Raw genomic sequence first — 23,368 nt, 5'->3', positions numbered from 1 at the left:
AAAAAAAAAAAAAAAAAGAATATACTGTGCTACTTAAGTATAACATACACAGAGAAAAACCAGTAGAAGAAGAGTGGAAATGTAACCCCACAGTCCCAGTCACAGCTACTGCTGTAGAAGGAGAACTCAGGCAAGAATTTCCAGGGCATTGTCTCCATCCATCCACAACTACAGAGACCAGTTGAAGAAAGGAAGCAAGTATGATCACTGAGGGATGACTAGTTCCAAAGCTTAGGGGATACATTTGACCATCTCTGCTCATATTCTCACTTTCATCACCCTTACTGACTCTTATTCTGAAAGACAGGCGGTCAAAATAAACCTCATGAAATCCTTTAAATGTGCATTTATCCCGCATGACATCTTAATTTTCTTTGGAAAAGACAAGAAAACTGAAATATGTCCCCCTTGTAGCCAATACTAAGAGAAAGGAAGGTATATGGTGAAGGTCTTTTCTTTTACAGAACAGACACTCATGCACCTTGCTGGCAGATGAGATGGGCTCCATATGGGATTATCAAAGTCGTGTAGTGGGTACCAGTGAACACAACGTTCAAAGTTTAAACACACAGTCACACACGCACACTCACTTTATCTCACAATTGAGGCATCCATTCATCTCAAACACGTATTCCTCATCCACCTGTGCCAGCCACCGTGCCAGGTGTTAAGGATACCAAGATTGCAACCAAAGGATACGTTCAAAAGCTATTTCCTACTCAGGTGCCAAAACAAAACAAGCAAGCTCCTGTGAGTACTTCGCTGTGACCTGGGTCACATCAGTCCAGAGCTCTCCTAGGAGTCGGGGCCAGCAGGAAAACTAGGTTACTTACTTGTAACTGGGGTTCTCCAAATACAATGCCTCCACTGATCCACACTCCTGGACTCCCACACTGTGCTGCACAGACCTGGAACCTTCAAAAGCAGTAGAACCATTAGCAGGCTGGGAGGCTCAAGCGCTGAAGCAGCCGCCGGGGCTCCACAGATAGCTAGGTCAGACCCTCCCACCTGCTCCAGCGTCCGCACAGTGTGCTGGTGGGAGCCCGGGGAGTGTGTCCCTGTGGAGGATGTCTGCATGCGCTAAGCGTTCCAGTGACCGGACAGCAGCTGATCTAGCAGTAGCTGTCCTCCTAAAATTCCCTCCACACACCCTTACCACACACTAGCCTGCGGGTACGATTCTAATGTGAGTGGTCAAAACCGGGGAGAGACTGGGGCAGGGGGCAGGTGGCAGCTGCCGATGAGCTTGCACAGAGGGAGTACAGGGAAGAGACGTACACGCCTGTGAGCCTCACCCGGGATCACACTGAGAGCCAAGGCGAAGCCAACGCACAGCAAAAGTTCAAACCTTGCTCCAACTGCTGAAACAAAGGAACCAAAGATCTTCTCCTTATGCCACCAGTCAACTAATTCAGACTTTCTAGTGACTATTAAGGTATCAGGAGATTCCAGGACTATGCGGCATGAAAAATGTAAAACGAAACAGAAGAAGCCTTGTGTTTGATTACAGTGAAACCTGACACAAAGTTCAATGAAAATGATAACTTCAGACAGTGCCAAAGTTCATATTTCAACTCAAGCAGTGAACCTTTAATAATGTCCCAACTCAAAAGATTTTCCACAAAGTGGATGATGCCAGTTCTAGTAGAACTGTCCTCAATATGATTGAAAAGAACATGTGACTAGAGCAGAAAAAAAATTGAAATTTTCTTAAGCATGCAGTGAGATTACAAGCTACAAATAGCTCTGAACTATCTATTTGTTAAAAGCCACAATTTTAAATTCCAATTAAATACTCTTAGCATGAATATAAAGATCCCATGTTAAAGTGAAGATTGTAGACTTTTTATTCCTCACTTATTTTTCTGAAACCACTGTTCCTCCGGAATACAGCAATATAAGTCTGACTTTAATTTGTGATTCTGACTCAAAAATAAAGTTAAAAAGATTAATAAACTCTACAATCATGAAGCCCAACATTGTCTTAAATCTCTTGTGACAACGCTTCATAGCTTATAAGAAAACATGATTTTGTAAGGTTCCAAAAATAGTTGAAAGGTATGATATCAGTTTTTTCTTGAGATTAACTGACATGTGGGAAGAGAGGAGCTTAGGCTGCAGAACAGGAGAGATGCATCTGTGTAGTCGCTCGTTCTCAAGCACCCAGGTCACTCAAAGGAACAACTTGTGAGTATGGAGAATGTCCTATTCAATTTTAATATATGCCAGCAAATGGGAAATGTTAACATTGTTTAACTATTTAAAAATAAAATAAGTGATTATGCTCAAATCTAGAAGAAACTAAGGCTAAAATAACCTTACAAATAAGTAGAAAACCAATACTGGTCTTTACTTTCATTGAAAGCAGAACTCAATTTATTCATCAAAATTATCTTAAATTTAAAAGTGGTGAAGGTAAGAGCACAAAGATAATACTCATTTGAGATGAATCCCTTAAAAGTTATGCTGAACTTCTCAAGCCTCTATCAAGACTACGATCTGCTTCTGAGGTGGGACTTACATTCTGTGGGATCGTTTTTTAAGGAAAACTCTTTGTGTCAGATTTGGGAACGGATGTTTCAGGATCCAACTTTGAAATAAGTCTTCAACTCCTGCATCCCAAATCTGAACATAAAGCCTGTGCTTTTATCCTGCATGTGAAATTCTGATTAACTGTCTCACTTTTGATTTATTCACAAATTTCGAAGAGGTAACAATACACTTCTTTAAGTGCCTTCAATTAAGATGCAACAGGCAGAGTTAACTTAGAAGCTGATGAGTCTTAACCAACCTTGCTTGCATACAGGACCAAAAAATAATCATAGCCACATACATATTCATTATGCTCAACATAAGTTTTGTATAGACACTAGAGGTTTTTATTTGAGTGTTTACCTTAGAAAAGCTATGTTTAATTTCAAAATTATGTCATTTTAATTTCAATTATTAATGGTGGGTAGCCTCAAGCTAGATCTGGAACTGACTTTGGCTTTAGATAAATATTGCTCACTAAAAGGCAATCTCCTAACTGCTACTATAGAGTTGAGATCTGCTACATAATTCTAGCTAGGACAAATGGGATGTGCAAGCCAGTCTGGAAACATCTGCTTAATAGCAAGGACTGAGTGGGTCGATATATGAAGAACTGTTTCCGATACCCAGGATTAGTCAAAGATGTCAAAGGTATCATAATACAACTTCCTTGATCACATAAAACTAACCCCGTATTTAAGAATACCCAGTATTACAGTAACACACAAATATTCTTTAATTATGAGTTCATCTTTTATTTTATAATGCAACCCAATCCCTGAAACGCTTTTTTTTTTAAACAACTGGGATACAAGCTAAAGTAGCCTGAGAGACAGAGGAGGGAGAGAGAGAGAGAGAGAGAGAGATTTTCCAGCTGGCTCTTTTTTTTTGAGGTGGAGTTTTACTCTTGTTACCCAGGCTGGAGTGCAATGGCGTGATCTCGGCTCACTGCAACCTCCGCCTCCCGGGTTTAGGCAATTCTCCTGCCTCAGCCTCCCGAGTAGCTGGGATTACAGGCATGTACCACCATGCCCAGCTAATTTTTTGTATTTTAAGTAGAGATGGGGTTTCACCATGTTGGCTAGGCTGGTCTCAAACTCCTGACCTCAGGTGATCCACCCACCTCGGCCTCCCAAAGTTCTGGGATTACACGCGTGAGCCACCATGCCGGGCCTCAGCTGGCTCTTTAAAAAAAAGGTCTTAAAGAACACAAAAAAACGGTAAATCAGCAAATTGAGTATGTTGCTGTTTGTACAGAAATGTTGGCCGCCCACTGACTGAGGACAGCTTGCCTGCCCTATGAGGACCCTTACGTGAGTGTGAGATACTGGTGTGACAATACCAATACGGAGGTGAATTTACAGGTTCAGCACTTACTACCAAACTAGCCAGATCACAGGAGCTGAAAGGAATGCAGGCAGCCCCAGAAGAGCCCGGGAGTGCATGCGTCCTCATTCCATCCAACTTCTCCCTTCGCTCCGAACACCCCCAATTCTTAATGAAGCAGTCTGCTGCACCTGCAAACATCCAGGATCATCAAGAGGCACAAATACCACTCCACTCAAACTGAAACCTCTACAGCTCAACTTGTCTCTCCCTCAGTTTGCCAGGGGCTCACTAAGGATGTTAAGCAGAGCTTCCAGGGAGACATGAGACTGCACAGCTGACGGCCAGTTTTCTGTGCAGTGAGGCAGGCCAGCAGGTCGAGGATCCTGGACATCTCACAAGAGCCCTACGCCACAAGCGACCACAGCCCACTTCGGCCCACACACAAGTAGCACATCTTCGTATTGCAACACGAACCATGCAGTGGGGGAAAGGCGATGAACTCACAGCCTAAGATTAGAATTCTAGAGATGAGAAGAACACGCTGCCTGATCCTTTCAAAACCACAAACTAGGACTTTTAGAAAATATTTGGAGAAAAACACTTGCCGTATAACTTCAACAATACATCATATATTTTGGATCTTCCACCCATTAAAATACCCATACTTCCTTCCTTCAGTCAAAGGCCACCATGGGCCACACAGGGCCAAGCGGCTGGCATGGGGAGAAAAGCCACCCCTCCCGAGCCCCTCTCAGCTCAGCCAGGACTTCTTCAAAGAAGCCACAGGGCCACCCTGTGACATGTGCCCTCAGTGCCATCATCACTCCTTTATACATGGTTACAGCTGTAATTTTATAGTCACATGGATTCTTCAAAACATGTCCATACCCCATTTGTTTCTAAGATCCAGAACATGGGACCAGCTTTGACCTGCCCAGTCATATTTCCAGATTTTGCACAATTCTTACCACACAGCAAACACTACAATCTCTTATGGAACAAATGAACTACTGGACATGATGTCATTTCAATTAAGAAATAAACACGAAAAAAGGTCTAGCTTTTGGGTACAAACATATCTGAAGATTAGTTTTTTATTTCGCAAACTGATACACATAGTTGGAAATAAGGCTAAGAAGTGTATGCAATCTCTGCAAGGTAAAGACAGCAAGATAGGCATGTTATCTAAACTGTTAATGGTTATTTATGAAACTGTCATTATCTTATGTGAGCTCATTTATTAGGTTGCTGCAAAAGTAACTGCAGTTTTTGCCAATACTGGTATGTTTTTTTTTTTTTTTTTGAGACGGAGTTTCGCTCTTGTTACCCAGGCTGGAGTGCAATGGCGCGATCTCAGCTCACCACAACCTCCGCCTCCTGGGTTCAGGCAATTCTCCTGCCTCAGCCTCCTGAGCAGCTGGGATTACAGGCACGCGCCACCATGCCCAGCTAATTTTTTGTGGCTTTAGTAGAGACGGGGTTTCACCGTGTTGACCAGGATGGTCTCGATCTCTTGACCTCGTGATCCACCCGCCTCGGCCTCCCAAAGTGCTGGGATTACAGGCGTGAGCCACCGCGCCCGGCCCGGTATGTTTATTTTTCATAAAATTCTATGCTTTAAAATCTTAGAAAGCTGCCTCCTTTCAATTTTTCTATTCTATTTTCAGCTGGTGTCAGAAAATTCTCACTGCAGGACAGAAGTAATGAGCTAAGTCAGAGACTTCCAGCCCTAGGTCAGAAAGGGACAGCTTTGTACGTGGAGTTATTAAAATGCTAACTTGCATAAATATAGGATGCTTTGTGTACAGCTGAATAGAATTATTTACTTTCATGATTTAAAATGTAACTTTATCGACTGGTTGGTAACATTAGAGAGAATTTTGTATCCTAGAATTAGACTAAGCCACTAATCCTCACAGAATGATACTGCATGTGACAAAGCATGATGCTGACACATCTGTCATGCTAAGGACAGTTTAACTCCTCATTTACTGTGTGCAGAGCTCTTTAGCTACGGCCTCTTATAACGTCTTTCTTGGTGAACTCATGTGCCATGTACCTGAAGAGTTCAATATTGTACTCTGTGAGAGAAGCTGGTCATTGCTTATTGTTAAGGTGACACCTGTAAATTGATTATTGATTTCAGGTGCTGACAATCTTATGCCCCCTTTTATTAATAGTTCATTATTTCCATTAGAATTGTGTTGAATAAAATCTTGACCTAAATGGAAATTAATATTGTGATATCTGAAAACAACATTCTAAGACGTATGTTGGCAAGTCAAAGCTTTTTCATTTCAGTAAAATTTATGGAAAAATGAAAATGAGACCACAAAATGCATTTCCCTAAATGACAGTATTTGTTCACACTTTTTAAGCTGTGAAGTATTTTAAAAATACTTCTTATGATTCCTACTTTAACTCAGTATTTAGGCCCTAAAAATCACACACTTTGTTGATAAAACTGTCAATGAATTGAAAATATTTCCAAATATAGTACACTGCCAGGTATAGCAAAGGCATGTTACAAAGGATCTGAGGGACACCACCAAGCGACAACAGAATCTCCGCTCCCTGCCTCCACTGAGCAGGCTTGCTGAGCCGACGATGCTGTGGTTTCCCACGTGATGTGTTCCTATCCTATGTGTTCTAAATGCTCTGAAGTACACACTAACATGCCTGCAACACATTCCTACTAAAACACATTTGCTTGATTCAAAACCTGCTTATGGAAGCTTCATTAGCTAGTGTAACGATACAATGCAATTAAATGGTATGGCAACTAGAAATGAATATGAGAATAAAAAACCTGTTGGAATTCCAAGGGAAACCAAACCGAATTCCTTGGAAAGACTTGGTAAAGACAAGATACTTTAAACATTCTGCTGTCAAATTAGGTGTGGGCAAGACAACTACACAAAATCAGAGAGAAAAAGATTCAAAGACAAAAGGATACTGCACTATGACTGCTTGAGAGTGACCTACATTCTCATGCCTCGCTAAGAAACAGAAACAAGAAATGAAACTGCATGATGAACATGAGGACAGGCAAAAATTTCAAAAACAGAAAATGTATTATCACCTGAGCAGACCCACGTTCAAAAGATCCGTGGATGAATGTCCGAAGTATGAAGGTGCCACCTGTTTGGCTCCCTAATTTGTATACCCTTTTATTAATAACTGGGCTGAAAACATCAGGTAAAGGGACTTTCATTGTATCTGAACAGGGTTAATTCCAGAGGCAAAGGACTGTCCTTGCCTTTTACTCAACGTTTAACCTTTTCCCAAATGCTAGGATTCATGAACTGCTTAAAGTCTGCAAAACTTAGCTGAAGTAATATTTGAATTCTCTAGTACCTGCATGCATTTATAATTCTATGTGTTAATTGAAGAAAGAACATACTAGAAAATCTTTGAAAATTTCTATAGAATATCTAGATGCTTTTAACAGGTTACCATAAATTAAATGCTTTTTATAGCCCTTTCAGAATGGGATAAGGAATTGTATAGTCAGTTCTCATTATCCAACATAATGAGAAGTGAGAAAAAAAAATCTTAAGCCCCAAAGTTGAAACGAAACTTATTTCATTAACTAATTTAAAGTTTTCTCCTAGAACAGCTGAAGCCAAATTCTTAAAAAATTAGTTATATTCATCTACACTTTCAAGTATACTAATAAGCAATAAAGTAACCAAATGGCCAATAATAAAACAGAGGGAAAACAGAAGCACAACCCACAAACCGAAGAATACATTTTCTGAACTGAGCAAGAACCACACACTATGTGGTTTTGATGGACCTAGCACAATGCTTCTTAGATTAAGTGTACTCAGTTTTGGTTTTCTTATGAATACCTTTTCTTTCAATTCTGAAATTAGGTCTTGCAGAAGTATCTCTGAAACAGCAGAAATACTGCCCCAGACGGGCCTCATGGTTGAGTCCATCTAGAACTCTGTCGTTCTCCCGAGGTGTTCCCAGGAAATGGGACGGCTTCCCTCAGTCACGTGACAGCTCCACTGAGGGTGGTTTGATTCCCAGCAAAATGTTTTTGTTAACATCATCATCAGGTGGTTATGAGTCTTAAACGAATTAATATTGAATGAGATAATATCCATGGAAGTTACTAGAATAATATCTGGCACTTAGTAAGGGCTACAAAAGTTATTGTTGAATTAAAAAATGATTCTTAGTTAACATGAAGAGTTCATAGTTAAGAGTCACATGAGCGAAGCACACCAGGAAAGTACCTTCAGTTCCCACTGAGATCTGAGCACGCTATGGGAATTAATGATTCGTAAGGATCACGGAAGGCACAAAAGGCGAAACGTCAGACTAGGAGCAGCATAGCCCTGAGGCAGGGAATGAGTCAGCCATGGAGAGAATCAGATTGCCAATTTTAAGTGAGCTTTGCTGCCAAGGATATTTCCTACCTGTTTATTGACTTTTCAATGTTCTCCCATGTTTTAATTTTTTTATATAATCCCAGTAGAATTCTGAAGACATCGGGTAAAGAGAGTGCCATGGGGATTGATAACACCCTAATGTAAACAATTTATACCAATTTCATGGAGCATGAGGAAGAATCACAAAGCTACGTTTTCTGCTCTCTGCTAAACAACAATAACTTATTCTGTAAAAATGAGTGAATGAATGAATTAAATAACTGACTGTACCCAAACTGGAAGTGACTTTAGAAAGTATAATTTTTCATTTCTGGTACCAGATCTGAATTGGAACACATTATTTTCATTAAACTTCAACTTCTCCCATAAATTACAAATATGTATTGAGCATGGGCTTTCTGCACAGCAAGAGTATCATAGGAAAAGAGATAGAAAGATATACAGTACTTAAATTGCAGGATGAAAGGATGTTTAAAATAATAACTTACTAACCGGAGATAGTCAAGGTAATTTCCTGTGGAGACCCCGAGGAAGACGTGGCCGTGGGCCCAGCGGCCTGTGCCAGGACCTGGCTCAGGCTGGAGTTGTTAATGGTCAGGGTGATCTCGTGCGGACCGCTGGAGGGGGATACCAGACCTTGCGAAGTCATCACTTGAGTGAGGTCTTGGGTCCCTGTTTGTCATTACAAAGCAAGACAAAGTTGAGCTTTAAAAAAGCCATCTTCCCCTGTTTTTATATTTAAAACATTTTAATTCAACTGTTATTAAATATTTCAGTATGAGAAAAATTTAAAACAAAGCATCAGTCATCTCCAATTCCTTCATCTAAAAAGAAAGCCTTGCGATGAAATGAAGGCAGGATGACAAGAGTAATAGATGAAGGTAGTAATAATCTAACAATAGATATTAAATACATATCATTAATTATAAGAAAAGCTTATCTTATTCTTAGGACATCTGACTTATTCTCTTCTACAAAAAGAAGAAAATGACACCATAATATCCTAAAATCAAATAAGTGATCACAAGCAAGAAACTGAAACTCCAGCTGTCAAAATAAGCAAAATTGAGGGGTTCTTACCACTGCTGTTAGTGGTCAGCACGGAATCCTGCTCAGACAGCGGGCCTATGGTCAGATTCGCAGAGGTCACCGTGGGCTGTAAGGACAGGCCTGAGATGGGCTGGATGACAACACTGGCGGGGACTGTGCTATCCGATGTCTGGAGAGAGCTGTTCTGTGGGGCCAGGCCAGGCTCCCCCGTGAGCTGCTGAGCCAGCAGGTTGCCCTGCTGTAATGTCTGCTGCAGAATGCTCGGATCAATCTGAAAAGCAGCAGAGGTACTTGAAAACTTCAAGCTTCTGTGTGATGACAACAATATCATAGCACAGAAGACCATGGAAGGTGCCATACCTGCAATGTAATGTTATTAATGCTGGTGGCATCAATTCCAGAAATCTGTACATTTGGTCCAACCAAGTTAGCAGCCAACTGTAACTGGATGCCTTCTAGGGTAGCCAGACTCCCATCTGTCAGAGACACCGTCAGGTCACCCCCAGCTGGGCCAGAGAAAGAGAAAGGGAAAGACTGAAAATTATGACTGCTTCAAAGACTAAAGCATTTCATTTTTCACATAGGGATGTTTAAATACATAAGTGGTACACATTACGACAATACAATCTTGTTGTGGATTACCCATACCTACCTTATACCATACACATACACTGTCTAATCATCCCAAAATAACTCTGTAAAATAGATACTCATATTACTCACTTTAAATGTATCAGAAAAGTAGCTCAAAAAGATTCCACTGATTAGCCCAAGGTTCAAAACAACCACTACTACTGCGTGGCAGTCAGGCTGCCACCGTGCCAAAGTCACAGAAACAGAAAGAAGGGCACAGAGGACATCTGACTGCCATGTACAACTGCCGCATTTACCTGCAGCAGATACACAAATCAACACAGCTAGCTAAAATGTAACACTTTTCAAGTACGATGTGACCCAAGAACAACTGGGTAACCATATCAAAAACAATGCTAGTGAGTATTGATACATTACACTTCTCACAACTACATTTATGAGAATGCCAGCTGAGTAAAAACAAGTTCAAACCCATTAAAAACAACAGCTGACGGAAGTTCTTAGTGTGAAAAAGCAGCCGTCATGGAAGGTAGAATGGGAAATGCAAAGGAGCGATGTCTGCAAGATGAAGTTCCACTTTTTCCTAATGCTTGATAAGGGAAAGGCTCAAAGAAGGAAAACACGGTGCTGCGGAAAACAACGTTTCTTCTGCTCCGGGAACAGATAGAAGCCATGCAGAACCACTCAATCCCTGTGCTGCTCCCATTCCCCTGGCTCAGCGTTTACCTGACACGGAGGCGGGAAGAATAGCTTGGCCCACCAGCCCTGGTTGCAGCAGATTCTGATCGAACTGTCCTGTTAGAACAGAGTTGTTCATGATGAACACGCTGGGGTCGGTGGAGGAGGAGTTGAGGAGGCTGACGGGCTGCAGTCCTTCTGACGAACTTCGAGTCACAGGCTTTCTGGCCTTCTTCGGGTCTGGTTTATAATGAAACTGCATGTGCGTCTTCCTTCTACCCGAGGTACGGAAACGCAGCTCACAGTGCGGGCATTTGAAGGGCTTGGCTCCCGTGTGCAGACGCATGTGGACCTTCAGACTTCCCTTTGTGGAGAAGGCGTTGCTGCAGACGTGACAGCTGAAGAGCTTCTGACCTGTGAAAAGCCCAGCTGAGAATCAGCAGCGGCGACGGCAGCCATGACACGCACACTCATGCCACTCAGCTGTCAACACGAACGTAAACATGTTGAGTCGGCGGAAGGAAGTGCTTTAAAGAAAATCCCTTTCACCAATAAGATGTCACAGGCAATTGTTGCAGAAATTCAACAATATATCGTTTACAATTTGAATTTGGTATTTTCACAATCCTTTGAGGTTTATAGTGTTTCTAAACCACTGCATTTTTCTGAACCTTGACTGAAGTATTTGATTTATATTTATCAAAAACAAATGGGTGGTATGACTTAACAGCCCACCTCTGAATTACTGTCACTTTTCTTTAATTTTATAAATGGTACTTTAACATCTCAGCATGTCTCTATCTTCTCTTCTGCCAAACAGGGGAACCAAAATGCCAGCCCAGGTTGGCATCACACTGGGAGAATGTGCAAAGGAAAATTCTATTCTATGGTCAAAGAGCTGTGTGCCTGTATCATGTACCTAGTTCCTTAGGCGCTGGCTCCTTTCATGATTACTGGGTATATCAAAGGCCATGAAGGTGCTGAGCACCATGAGCATAGGCTGCACCCTGTAAGGGCCTCAGGGAGTAGAAAAACTTCCTGGCTTGCTTTTCCCCTCTACTGGTCCAGGAACAAATGCTAATTTTTACTAGGATGGTGCACACCGGAAACCACAAAGGGACTAGGGCAACCTGCTATCCCAACGCTGCCCTGGCTTCCTCAGAAATCATACCTCTACTTCAGAATGAAGAAAGAGGCACCAAAAGGTATTTATCCGGAGACTTCCACTTCTATTCTGTATCCATGTAGCCTACGCTCAACTCCAAAACCAAGGAAATGATGAAGCAGCGTGCACCAAGTCATTGCGGCCATCGCTGGGCACCTGCTACATGCCAGGCCATACCCTAGGCTTGGGGACGTGAAGGTAAGTGAGGCCGGGCCCTCCATATGTGCAAAAAGTTCACTGCATTACACAAGAGCCAAATACAGGTAGTCTAACAGCAGAAAAACTGCACACAGAACAGCCAGATAAACAAGCTCATCTAGTTCCAAACAGGAACCCATCAGAAAAGAATCACAGGGCTACAGGTAAACGTGTGAAAGTCCATTTGTTCTTGTCTGGTGAATTCTGCTTATAACCAACAATTCAGAATATAAATGAGTTTGATCATCAGAATTTTATGAACCATTATAACAACTCTCCACTCACTGAGAGTTCACCATAGGCCAAACACTTTTCTTAAGTCATCTAAATGTCTGAACTCCCAAAGAGGGAGGTAGAACTATCAGCCCATCTTCTGCAGGAGAAACCTGTGGCTACGAGGAGAACCTTGTCTAGGACCACAGAGCTCACAGGAGAACTGCAGGATTCCCAAACAGGGAGAGGCAGAGCCGGCCTCACAGCCACTAGGATGGACTGTGCAGAATTCCAGATGCGAAGGCGCTGGAGTATTCACCGCAGTGCCTCACATGAGATGAAAGGGAGAAAGAGCCCAGGAAAGTCGGCCATTCCTTTCTTCCTTCATAAGATTCTCTCCCTACATAGAAATAATTATGAAATGATAACTGTCATCAGATTTGCTATATGCCAGTTTTTACGAAACCTCAACAAACTGAATCTCGTTGGCCTAAATGAGACTAAGAGGTAATCTTTATTTATTTTGAGAGTTTCCTTCTTGTTGTCCAGGCTGGCATGTGATGGCGAGATCTCAGTTCACCGTAACCTCTGCCTCCTGAGTTCAAGCGCTTCTCCTGCCTCAGCCTCCCGAGTAGCTGGAGTTAGAGGCGTGCATCACCACTCCAACTAATTCTGTATTTTTACTAGAGACAAGGTTTCTCCATGTTGGTCAGGCTGGTCTCAAGGATAAAAGGTAATTTTTTTAACAAAGATATTTAAGCAGGAGTAAGGATATGTGACAATTTTTAAGAAAAATTCAACTTCTGAGACCAATCCCTTTTTTTTTCCTTAGTGTCATTTTGACAGTTTTCCCTGTGTCAGGAATAAAAAAAAAAATTTTATATCACTTTCTTAATGGTTCCTCATTTTTAAGCTTTCTATAATTTAAAAAGTACTTATGTATGCAAAATATATAGGAACAAAACATATGAAATGCTACCCTAAGACATCTACCAATGATGCAGGAATGCGTTCCTTACCTGTGTGAGTCTTCACATGGCAATCAAGAGTGGATTTCACAGTAAAACTCTTTCCACATTCATCACATTTGTATGGCTTTTCTCCAGTATGGATTCGAACATGCCTATCCAAAAAGCATTCATTATAGACGCACTGACAAACGACTTCATAATTTGAAATTTATAACTATATAAATTAAAATTAGGTGTTACTGCCTTCTGATTAAGTTTGGCCAAGAAAAACCTTAAGCTTCACTCCACACACAAAAAAACCATAAACAAATCCAAATAACAATAAAAATATTTGCAAGACAAATAATAATAGACATGATTTCCTTATGGCCAGGTGTGGCAGCTCACGCCTGTAATCCCAGCATGTTGGAAGACCAAGGTGGGCAGCTCACCTGAGGCCAGGAGTTCAAGACCAGCCTGGCCAACATGGTTAAATCCCATCTCTACTCAAAATACAAAAATTAGCTGGGCATAGTGGCAGGTGCCTGTAATCCCAGCTACTCAGGAGGCTAAGACGGGAATCACTTGAACCCAGGAGGCAAAGGTTGCAGTGAGCCTGGGCAAAGCAAGACTCTGTCTTAAAAAAAAAAAAAAAAAAAAAAGACAATTTCCTTAAAAAACCCAAGAACTCTGGCAAATCAGCAGGAAAACCCAAACAATATCAGAGTAGAAAAGTGGGCAGTGCGCAGAGTTTACAGAAGAAAAACTAACAGCCAAAAAGTATATGCAAAGCTGTTCAATCACACTTAGAATCAAAAAAGAGTAAATGAAAATGAGATATCATTTCCGCCATCCTGTTAGCCAGAGCTGTAAAAGAGGCACTTGGAGTCTCTGAAAGACGGAGGCACAGGGCCCTCTAGTGGCCTTTGCCAGCCTCTACCCTCACTGAGCTGTCAGAGGCACACAGGCTCACAGAAGACAGTCACCACAGCGCCCTGCCAGTCATCAAACATGGAAATTCAGTGCTCGGCGGGAGGGTCTGGTAAAATTAATTTGGTATGCCCATGCGATGGAACACTGTGTTGCCATTAAAAAGAATGAAACAGCTTTATGGATACTGACAAAGAAAACATCTATGACCCATTGATATATAAAAATTTAAAAACCAGAATTGCAGAACTTAATGCTGATATATGTCCAGACATTTCTGAAAAAAATACTTAAAGAACTGTTAACAGTGGTTATCTCTGGGGAGCAGGACACCTTTCAGTACCAGTCTTTGTTTGTTTTATCATCACATTTACTCACTGGGAGGCTGAACCTTGAACTTTTTTAAAACAAAGGATAGAACAAGAAGAAGAAAACAGAGCTATAAGGATGCCCTGCTCTTCTGGTCTTTAGGTACAGCTGATGGAGACACATTTAGCACTTCATGTTGCCTTGGTGGCATCCTGTCTCTGCTAATTGGCTGGCATGCCCCACCCCACAGGCAGGTCACAAAGTGCTGTTTCAACGCCTCCCCGTGACACCCTTGCCAGGCCTGACTTTCTCATCTATGATTCTATCACTAGCCCCTACTGGCAAAACTATCTCCCTCTATCAGCTAATTCATGAGTTTTTCCAGGCCACACACAACTGCTGGCCAGACTGGACTCCTTCTTAAAAACACGCAAAGTCTTCCATCACAACCCCTTAGATCCTCCTCTGCTTAGTTTAACTCTCCACGTCTTACTCCCCAACCTCAGATTATACCATCAACTAGATCCTACCCCTGAACTGCACTGCATGGCTCAAAGAGAGCTGGCCGCTCGAGGGTCCTGTGGCCACACCATCCAGTGGGACCTGGGCTCTCTCTTCTCCAGTAAACTCCCTCATTGTCACTCTCTGGCTGAACATACCTTCCCTTCCTGCTGTGGTCGACACATGAAGGCCAGAAGTCAAGGTGTGTGCTCACTAGGATGGCACTGCCAACTCAGCAGCTCCTTGAAACCAGCTACCCTTTCCCTGTACTACCTGCCACTGCCCTCTGTAGAATCAAGAGTACAAGGAACACACTCTCTTTGGTTTTCTGAAACATCCCACAATATTAAAATCTTCACAGTTTGTTTTACTAAGTTGCAGAATAACTTTCACTCACTTGTTCTATCTCCTAGAGCAAAACATAAGCATCCTCTTTATCATATGTAGAAACTTCTGATTCTTTAGAATACTGATACTTTGGTCTTCCTTTCTCCAGAAAGGAAGGACATTCTGAGAGCCCCTTCTGTTCTTTATCATGGGTCTTGGTTTCCAGATTCTTCACAGTTCTTCTAAACTCAATCTCGTGTATCAATCACTGCTGTTTGGCCAGTTGCCAGTTGGTCTCCTCCTGTCACCCGCATGTGTCCCGCTCCTCACAATGACTGGCAGGCCTCAGGCAGGAGGGCGCCTGCTGCTCTTCTACCCCTCCACAAAGCTTAGAGCCCTGACTTCTTCAATGGATAGATTTGTTTTCATTGTTTACTACTATGAGAACCACACAGAAATAAGCACAAGCAATCTACAGAGAAAACAGACTTTCTAATTAATATTCGGGAAGACTTACTATTGATAACTAACTCAAGCTTAAAACCATACACTCAAATAAGTAAGCAGCCATCACTCAGGTGACACCAGATTCAGGAACTAATGGCCTTGCTGCAGTGAAAGTCACCAAAGGAGCGGCCGCCTGCTACCCGACTTCGGAACAGAACCCGTGTGGTGGCTGTGCCCTCACCTCACCAGGTCGCTGGGCTTCTTGAAGCTCTTGGGGCAGTAGGTGCAGCAGTTGGCATGCTTGGGCTCGTCCTGCAGCTCCGCCTGCTTGTCCCTCAGCTCGCTGATACGGTCCTTTTCTGCTGCAGACTGCACCAGGACCTTCTCTGACACGGTGGCACTCTCCTGCGGACGGATCTTGGCTAACTGGGCTGTCTCTTCCTCTGTGAAAGTGATGACCTCAGGACGAGACTTCCGTGACACATTTCTGTCGGGATGCTCTTCCTCCTCCTCCATACAAATGTCTAAACAACATAAGGAAAAGGGATCACAATCCTAAGGAAAAAGACTTAGGTTTTTAGCAAAACAATTAAAACGAAATAGGTATGTATGTAATGAAAATTAATAACTCAACCAAGCTATTTTTACGATGGTAGAGAGTCACTATATTTTCCTACCACTATTGGAAACTTAGGTCACAGAACGAAAACAGCCAAGTGAACTGGAAAGTGGGGGGCAGGGGATGAACAGAGGTTGGTGAAGGGTGCAAACATCTGCTTAGATAGAAGGAATAAGCTCTAAAGTTTGAGAGCAGAGTGGACGATACAGTTAACAACAATGTATATTTCAAAGTAGCTAGAGGAGGGAACTTGAAATGCTCCCATATGTAGAAACTGATAAATACTTAAGGTAATGAACACCTCAAATACTCTGATTTGATCATTCCACATTCTATACAGGAAAACAAAACATGTGCATCATGAATATGTACAAATATTATGTATCAAAAAAAAAAAAAAGGCAAGTGAAGGTGCCCCTTAGGAGAGCAATTACTAACATTAGGAAGACGCATGGGTTAAAGACCTCCTTCCACCCCTCCGTGCAAATTCAGGAGTAGGCTTTGAAGCTGACAGTGTCCACATTAACCACCAGGTTCATAAATACAGATATTCATTTATTAATAAGGGCAAAAAATGAATTACCACCAGATTTTTAAAAACCAGAAGCCCAAAAATGGGAGACCAAATTAATAAATTAGCCAGTGATCCTCAACTAAAAGCAATTACTCTAAAGAAGAAAATAAAACTTTAAAAATACATTTGGTTGGTCCTCTGTATCCATGCCTTACACATTAATAGATTCAACCAACTGCAGTTAGAAAATACTTAGATTTTTTTTTCTCATTATTATTCAAAAAACAATATGATATAATGGCTATTTACGACCAGGTGCAATGGCTCACACCTGTAATCCCACTGCTTTGGGGAGCTGATATGGAAAGACTGTTTCAGGCCAGGAGTGTGAGACCAGCCTGGGCAACACAGCAAGACCCCATCTTTACCAAAAATTTAAAAATTAGCCATAGATGGTGTCAAGGCAGGGCTTAGCCCAGAAGTTCATGACAGCCTAGGCAACAGAGCAAGACCCTGTCTCTACAGAAAATTTAAAAATAATTAGCCAGGCATGGTGGTGAGCCTAAAGTTCCAACTACTCAGGAGTTTGAGGCAGGAAAATTGCCTGAACCCAGGAGTTCAAGGCTGCAGTGAATTATGAATGTGACACTGTAATCCTGCCTGGGTGACAGAGTGAGACCATGTCTCTCAAAAAAAAAACCCCAAATTATTTAAATAGCATTTATATTGTATTAGGTATCATAAGTGAATTATAGATGGTTTAAAGTATACAAGAGGATGCGTATAGGTTACATGCAGATACTATGCTGTTTTATATCAGGAACTTCAGCATCTGCAGATTTTGGTGTCCTCAGGAGTCCAGGAACCAATCCTCAGCTGATTGGTTCAGCTGAGAGAGAACTACATGTATAAATATTCATTCCTCAATGAAAAATAAGGATGCATTCCAATTGATTAAAAAAAGAATAATAATAGAAAAGGAAAAAAAGTTTGGCTAGGAACAGGGAGATCATTATTGCACGAATGACTGAAAAAAACTTACAACTCAACAGAAACACTAAATTGCAAAGGGACAGTGATTAATTCACCAAATAAGTAAATTTAAAAACCGATTGGATAATTTTTCTTAGCACATAAAAGGAAAGATGAGAGATGGGAGGGGAGAGGGTAGCAAAAGACAGCAAGGGTGTGGGTTGAAGGAGAAAGTCATGGAGGATAAAGCCAGTGGACTCTATGTCCATCTCATAGAAATTCCAGAAAATGATACATCAAACTGAAATTCCACATTATATGAAGTCTGGAACGATTTGAGGGCTGCTTATAGACAGTGGCCCCACCAACACTGATGAAGAAATAAGGAGGTTCCTCTGCTAATGTTCTTTAAGGAACTGAGAACACAATCAACGTAACACCAGCTGGAGAGAGAGAACGCAACAAAATTAAGCACGACCTAAAGACAGCATGAAGCAGGTGGCCAATAGGAAGACAGCATGAAGCAGGTGGCCAATAGGAAGACAGCATGAAGCAGGTGGCCAATAGGAAGACAGAATGAAGCAGGTGGCCAATAGGAAGACAGCATGAAGCAGGTGGCCAATAGGCCAAGCAGGCTAACATCACAATAATGTGAGGGAACTGAACCCCTAGCCAAGACCCTAGGTTTGGGCAAAACAACACAATTTAACATGTGACTTTTCTCCTATGGACAAGAGAGTTAATCCACAGTTTCCCCCACAATGATCCAAGGAAAACAAGACTTATAAAGGTGAATCTAAATAAACATGTAGCAGTGAGATGAAGCCCAAACAGAACCCCCAAATTGATGCTAGAATTCAATAGCATTAGAAGCTTTATTAATTGATGGAAAGGAATATGTAAAGAGGCTTAGAGACTATTTGAATTGGCTGATAAATCAACGTCCTCCAAATGACAGGGTTCTAGAAATAATGCCTGGATGTCCTATAGCCTTTAACTCATTTGAAAGAAAGGGTCATTTTCTTTTTATACTTTATGAAATCTCATGAAAGAATTTTAAAAATGGAAGTAAAGATAAAAATTTTAAACATGGAAGTAAGCACCATCAGATTAAAGAGTTTGAACTTCTCAGTATAACAGGTCAGAAACTTTTATTCCGGAATTATCTACTAAAGAAATGAGGTGCACAGTGGCTCTGGCAATGGTTAAGTCAAAGTCACAGTTTTTGTTACTTTGAGGGAGGGTGGGCAAGTTTTAGAGACTTATTCCTCAAAACAGAAAAGTGGACTGCCATTATTTCAGCCTAACCCGCCAGGGACACCAGATGGTCTCACTGTGATTGTGCGGTCAGACGGAGGCAAAGCAGACAGAGCGGCAGTACCTTGAGAGGGGATGATGGGCCAGCAGTAGGTCTGACCTCTGAGGACAGTCCCCACACAGCACCCCCATCTCCACACAGCCACTGACACAAGATTCTCTGACAACATTGCGCACCAACTGTGCCAGGACAGGATGGCTGAGGCATGGGCAAGAGGCCAGGTCCACACGTGCACAGACCAGCCGTGACCTCCAAGAGTGTCAGAACTAACATTGATTTTAAAACTGCAGTCTGTGTGCTGGCAGGATGTGCTAGAATACAAAATGTCCTCTATTCTTAACTCTGTAATTTCATTGTGGAGCTTACTAAAAAGAAGTTGTCTTACAAGTACACAAAGTATAAGCACAAAAATAATACTCAGGGTTTTTCTGCTTGGTGTGGGACTTCAGCGAATTAACTTGTCTAATGTTTAGCTGGCTAATGTACAAAATGAAATTAATCCCTCCAACTGTGCAGTGTTTTGTGTCTATTACATGAGACAATGTAATGGTAAGCACAGGTTTTGCCAGGGGTTACAGTACTCCATATATGCTACAGTACTCCATAGATTACCATTTCAGTGAGAGACCAGACACTAGCTACACATCCATGAATCCATCAACAGGAAATTATATAACAAAATATGATGGAATTCCATGGAGTCATCTGAACTGATGTAGATCCGTGTCCAATAAATTAAATATGCCTATAATTAACTTCAGGAGAGGGAAAATTAAGCATACTACAACACCATATATAGCAAGAAACCAAGAAAAAAAAAAAAAGTCTCTAGCAACCTGTATGCATAAGCATGAAAGAAAGAACACAATGTTGGAGCAAATACTAATACAGTGTGTGGTGATTTGTAAGAGCAGATGTTTTCTTCATTGTACCTCTGAATTTTTCTGCCAGGAGCATGCACAGCTTTCACAATCAGAAAATAAAATTAACTTTTAAAAACTCAGGGTGCTAGTGAGCTTAAGCTGTACATAGCCAGGTTAAAATACTCACAGTGATTTGTGAATGGATTTATTCCTAAATTAGCATCAGGTTAATACACCTTGAATTAACAAATGAAAAATACCTCCTCCTTCTGTCTCTGCAGTGGTTGACACAGCAGAGGAGACCGTTTGGTGTCTCTTCATGTGCTTTTTACAATGCACTGTAGTTCGGAAACCCTCCTCACAAAATGGACATTTATAAGGCTTCATGCTCATGTGTGTGGCCATGTGCCGGGTGAGGCTGCCATTGGTGGTGAAGGAGGCACTGCACACGCCACAGCTGAATGCCTTCACTCCTACGAGCACAGAAACAGAGAAAATGCTTGGAACAAATCATATTTCATTACCTTAAAACCATAAGTAGTCAAAAGCAAACAAAGATAGGTTTAATATGTCACAAAATTATCCTGAGGCTTAGCAGAGTTTGGTTAAAAAAAAAAGGAAATCACAAAATTATAGACAGTTTATTTGGTGGGGTTTCCAATTTTTAGAAATGGATTGTTTTAAGAACATGGAAGTTGACATAGGACATCTCACTGCCTTCTCTACTAAAATCAGCAGCCTCTGCAAAGTCATATTCTTCAAAACAAATCACTGCCCTCAGTCTTTTACACTTAAACTGGCAACATGTGGATTCTACCATAGAAATGTTTTCTCCAATCCATCCTTCATCACTCCCACAGCAAGTGAGGTAGATTAGGCATTAAGAACTAGTCTGTAAAACTTCTATACAGCTTCATTTTCAAATAAAGTCCAATATAGAATGCCCTCTCTCCTCCGGACCAAAGACACAGAAGCAAGTAACTAGCTATTTTCTTCCTGTTTCTGTCTTTCTCCCACTGCTCCTTGTAACAGTCATATATTGCTGCTCTCTGTCTCCATAGCAGGCCCTTCAAAGCACCATATTAACTACTCCCAGCAGTCTGTCCAGTGTCCACTCCAGCCACTCCCCAGTCAGCAACCTATGGATTAGCCAATAACACTTTTTCTTATTTCGCCTGGCTGCATGTTTCTAAGCAGTATATACTTTCATTTTCAAATAAAGCCTTATATAAAATATACATTGATATTAAACTTATTAAGAAAATACTGAATAAACAGATAACAGTAATATGTTAAAAATATTTTTAACTGTACACCACATATCTGATAAAGGGCCAGTAGCCAGAATAGAAACACCTCTTATGACTCAATCAGGCAAATAATCCAATTGTAAAATGGGCATAGGATTAGAACAAACATGCCTCAGTGTCTATGAAAGATGTTTAACATGATAAGCCATTGGAGAAATGCAAATCAAAGCAAAACCACAACAACACACAGGAAGGCCCATGACCATCCACGAGGCAGGTCATAAGAGAAGCAATAACAGGCATTGGCAAGGATGTGGGGAATCAGAGCCCTCCCATGCTATAGCGGGCTGTCAAATGCTGCAGCCACAATGGAAAACAGTTCCATAAACTCAAATGTTGTAACAAAGTTAACATATGACCAAACAGTTCCACTCCTAGGTAGAGAAATGAGCCCATGTCCACATAAAAACTTATACACAAATGTTCATAGTAGGATTACTCATAACAAAATATGGAAATAACCCCCATGGCCATCAACTGATGAATGGATCAGTAAGATGTGGCATATCCTCCTGTGGAATACTGTTTGCCCACAAAAAGGAATGAGATGCTGATGCTACAATACGGGTGAACCTTGAACACACTGTGCTATGAAAGCAGCAGACACAAAATGCCACGTATTAGATGAGTTCATTTCTATAAAACACCTAGAGGGGCCAACCTAGAAAGACAGAGGTAGATAACGGGTGCCTAGGGTTGGAGGCATTGAGGGGGAATGGGGAGTGACTGTTCATGGATACAGATTTTGGGTGTAATAAAAATGTCCTAAAATTACAGTTTTTATGGTTGCAGGACTCAATGAACACACTAAAAATCACTGAATTGTACACTCTAGGTGGGTGAACTGAAAGGTATATGGATTATATCTCAAGAAAGCTTTTTTTTTAAAGGCCTAATCTCCAAGTGTAAGGTAGTCAATGACCTGTGTGTGTCTTCTCGTGGGACTTGAGGACCCCGGAGGAAACAAAGCCACGTCCACAGAGCTTGCACTTGTAGGGCTTCTCCCCTGTGTGCGACCGCACATGCTGCTTCAAGTGGCTGGACTTCTTAAAGCCTTTGTTGCAATAGTCACACCTGCAAACCAAACATGCAGAACTCAGACAACATGTTCATTCAGAGCACAATTAGAAATACTGCACCTGAGAATGGAAGAAAAGCAAACAAGCTTCACCAACAACCATGAAACCTTTAGGCACAAATGTAACAGAACCAGGTGTGCTCTCTAACATTTAAAAAATTATAAGCTATAAAATATTGCCAACAATTATTTGTTAGATCAAATTCTGCTTATTTATAGTCTTAAATGTATTACTTAAAAATTAGTCAATCCTATAACCCCCCAGCAGACATAATATTTGATTAATTAGAAACTTTCTCTAGATATAACAGAAAGAAAATGCATGGACTCTCTCCTTTATTAAGTCATTAGACACTGAATCCTTCCATTGCCTCACAGGCAGAATAATTCCTGCATCCAGTCACTTGGAAATGCCAATCCACGTACTCCTTTGGTTTATAAAATACAAAACAAAGTGTACTGGAGTTATGCTGAATAATATATAAACATGTATCATTTCCCCCTCAGTTGTTACTGAATAGACTAATGTTATCTTAAGGATTAAAATAATTACAAATTTCAAAACTCCTATTCACATATTATTAAAAGCTTATTCCATTAGGATGTCTCTTTTGTCCATTCCTAAGTTTTAATCTCCAGTAAGAGGTTAGCGACATCACTAAACTATAACCTATGTCTAGACTGGGTGCCCACATAGAGGCAACTAATGTTCCCCTCAAGTCCAAATTCAACTAAAAGCTAGAAGTGTCCGAATACACCTTGAAATTTCACTCTTGTAAATTTGGTTTGGCGGTGGCTCACACCTGTAATCCCGGCACTTTGGGAGGCTGAGACAGGTGGATCACTTGAGGTTAGAAGTTTGAGACCAGCCTGGCCAACGTAATGAAACCCCAACTCTACTAAAAATGCAAAAATTAGTGAGGCATGGTGGTGCATGCTTGTAATCCTACCTACTCAGGAGGCTGAGGCATTAGAATTGCTTGGACCCAGGAGGCAGAGGTCGCAGTGAGCCAAGATTGTGTCATTGCACTCCAACTGGGTAACAAGAGCAAAAACTCTGTCTCAAAA

The 23,368-nt window shown here is 41.4% G+C and overlaps 1 protein-coding gene across 1 annotated transcript in view; it reads right to left on the bottom strand.

The window, feature by feature from the left end:
- Positions 1 to 23,368, bottom strand: part of ZNF236 (zinc finger protein 236) — a 159,739-nt gene that overhangs the window by 29,287 nt on the left and 107,084 nt on the right. The window contains exons 17-25 of the mRNA XM_037738147.1: positions 22,145 to 22,296; positions 20,173 to 20,385; positions 15,868 to 16,150; positions 13,182 to 13,285; positions 10,635 to 11,000; positions 9,675 to 9,820; positions 9,345 to 9,585; positions 8,757 to 8,936; positions 834 to 915 (exon numbers count right to left, since the gene is read on the bottom strand). Of these exons, the coding sequence (XP_037594075.1) occupies positions 834 to 915; positions 8,757 to 8,936; positions 9,345 to 9,585; positions 9,675 to 9,820; positions 10,635 to 11,000; positions 13,182 to 13,285; positions 15,868 to 16,150; positions 20,173 to 20,385; positions 22,145 to 22,296 (1,767 nt within the window). The remainder of the gene's footprint in view (positions 1 to 833; positions 916 to 8,756; positions 8,937 to 9,344; positions 9,586 to 9,674; positions 9,821 to 10,634; positions 11,001 to 13,181; positions 13,286 to 15,867; positions 16,151 to 20,172; positions 20,386 to 22,144; positions 22,297 to 23,368) is intronic.

This window comes from Cebus imitator, unplaced genomic scaffold (genome assembly GCF_001604975.1).
Source record: "Cebus imitator isolate Cc_AM_T3 unplaced genomic scaffold, Cebus_imitator-1.0 Scaffold49, whole genome shotgun sequence".
Classification (NCBI taxonomy): Eukaryota; Metazoa; Chordata; class Mammalia; order Primates; family Cebidae; genus Cebus; species Cebus imitator.
Note: the sequence above shows the minus strand (reverse complement) of the source record. Positions and strands in the feature narration are given on the sequence as shown.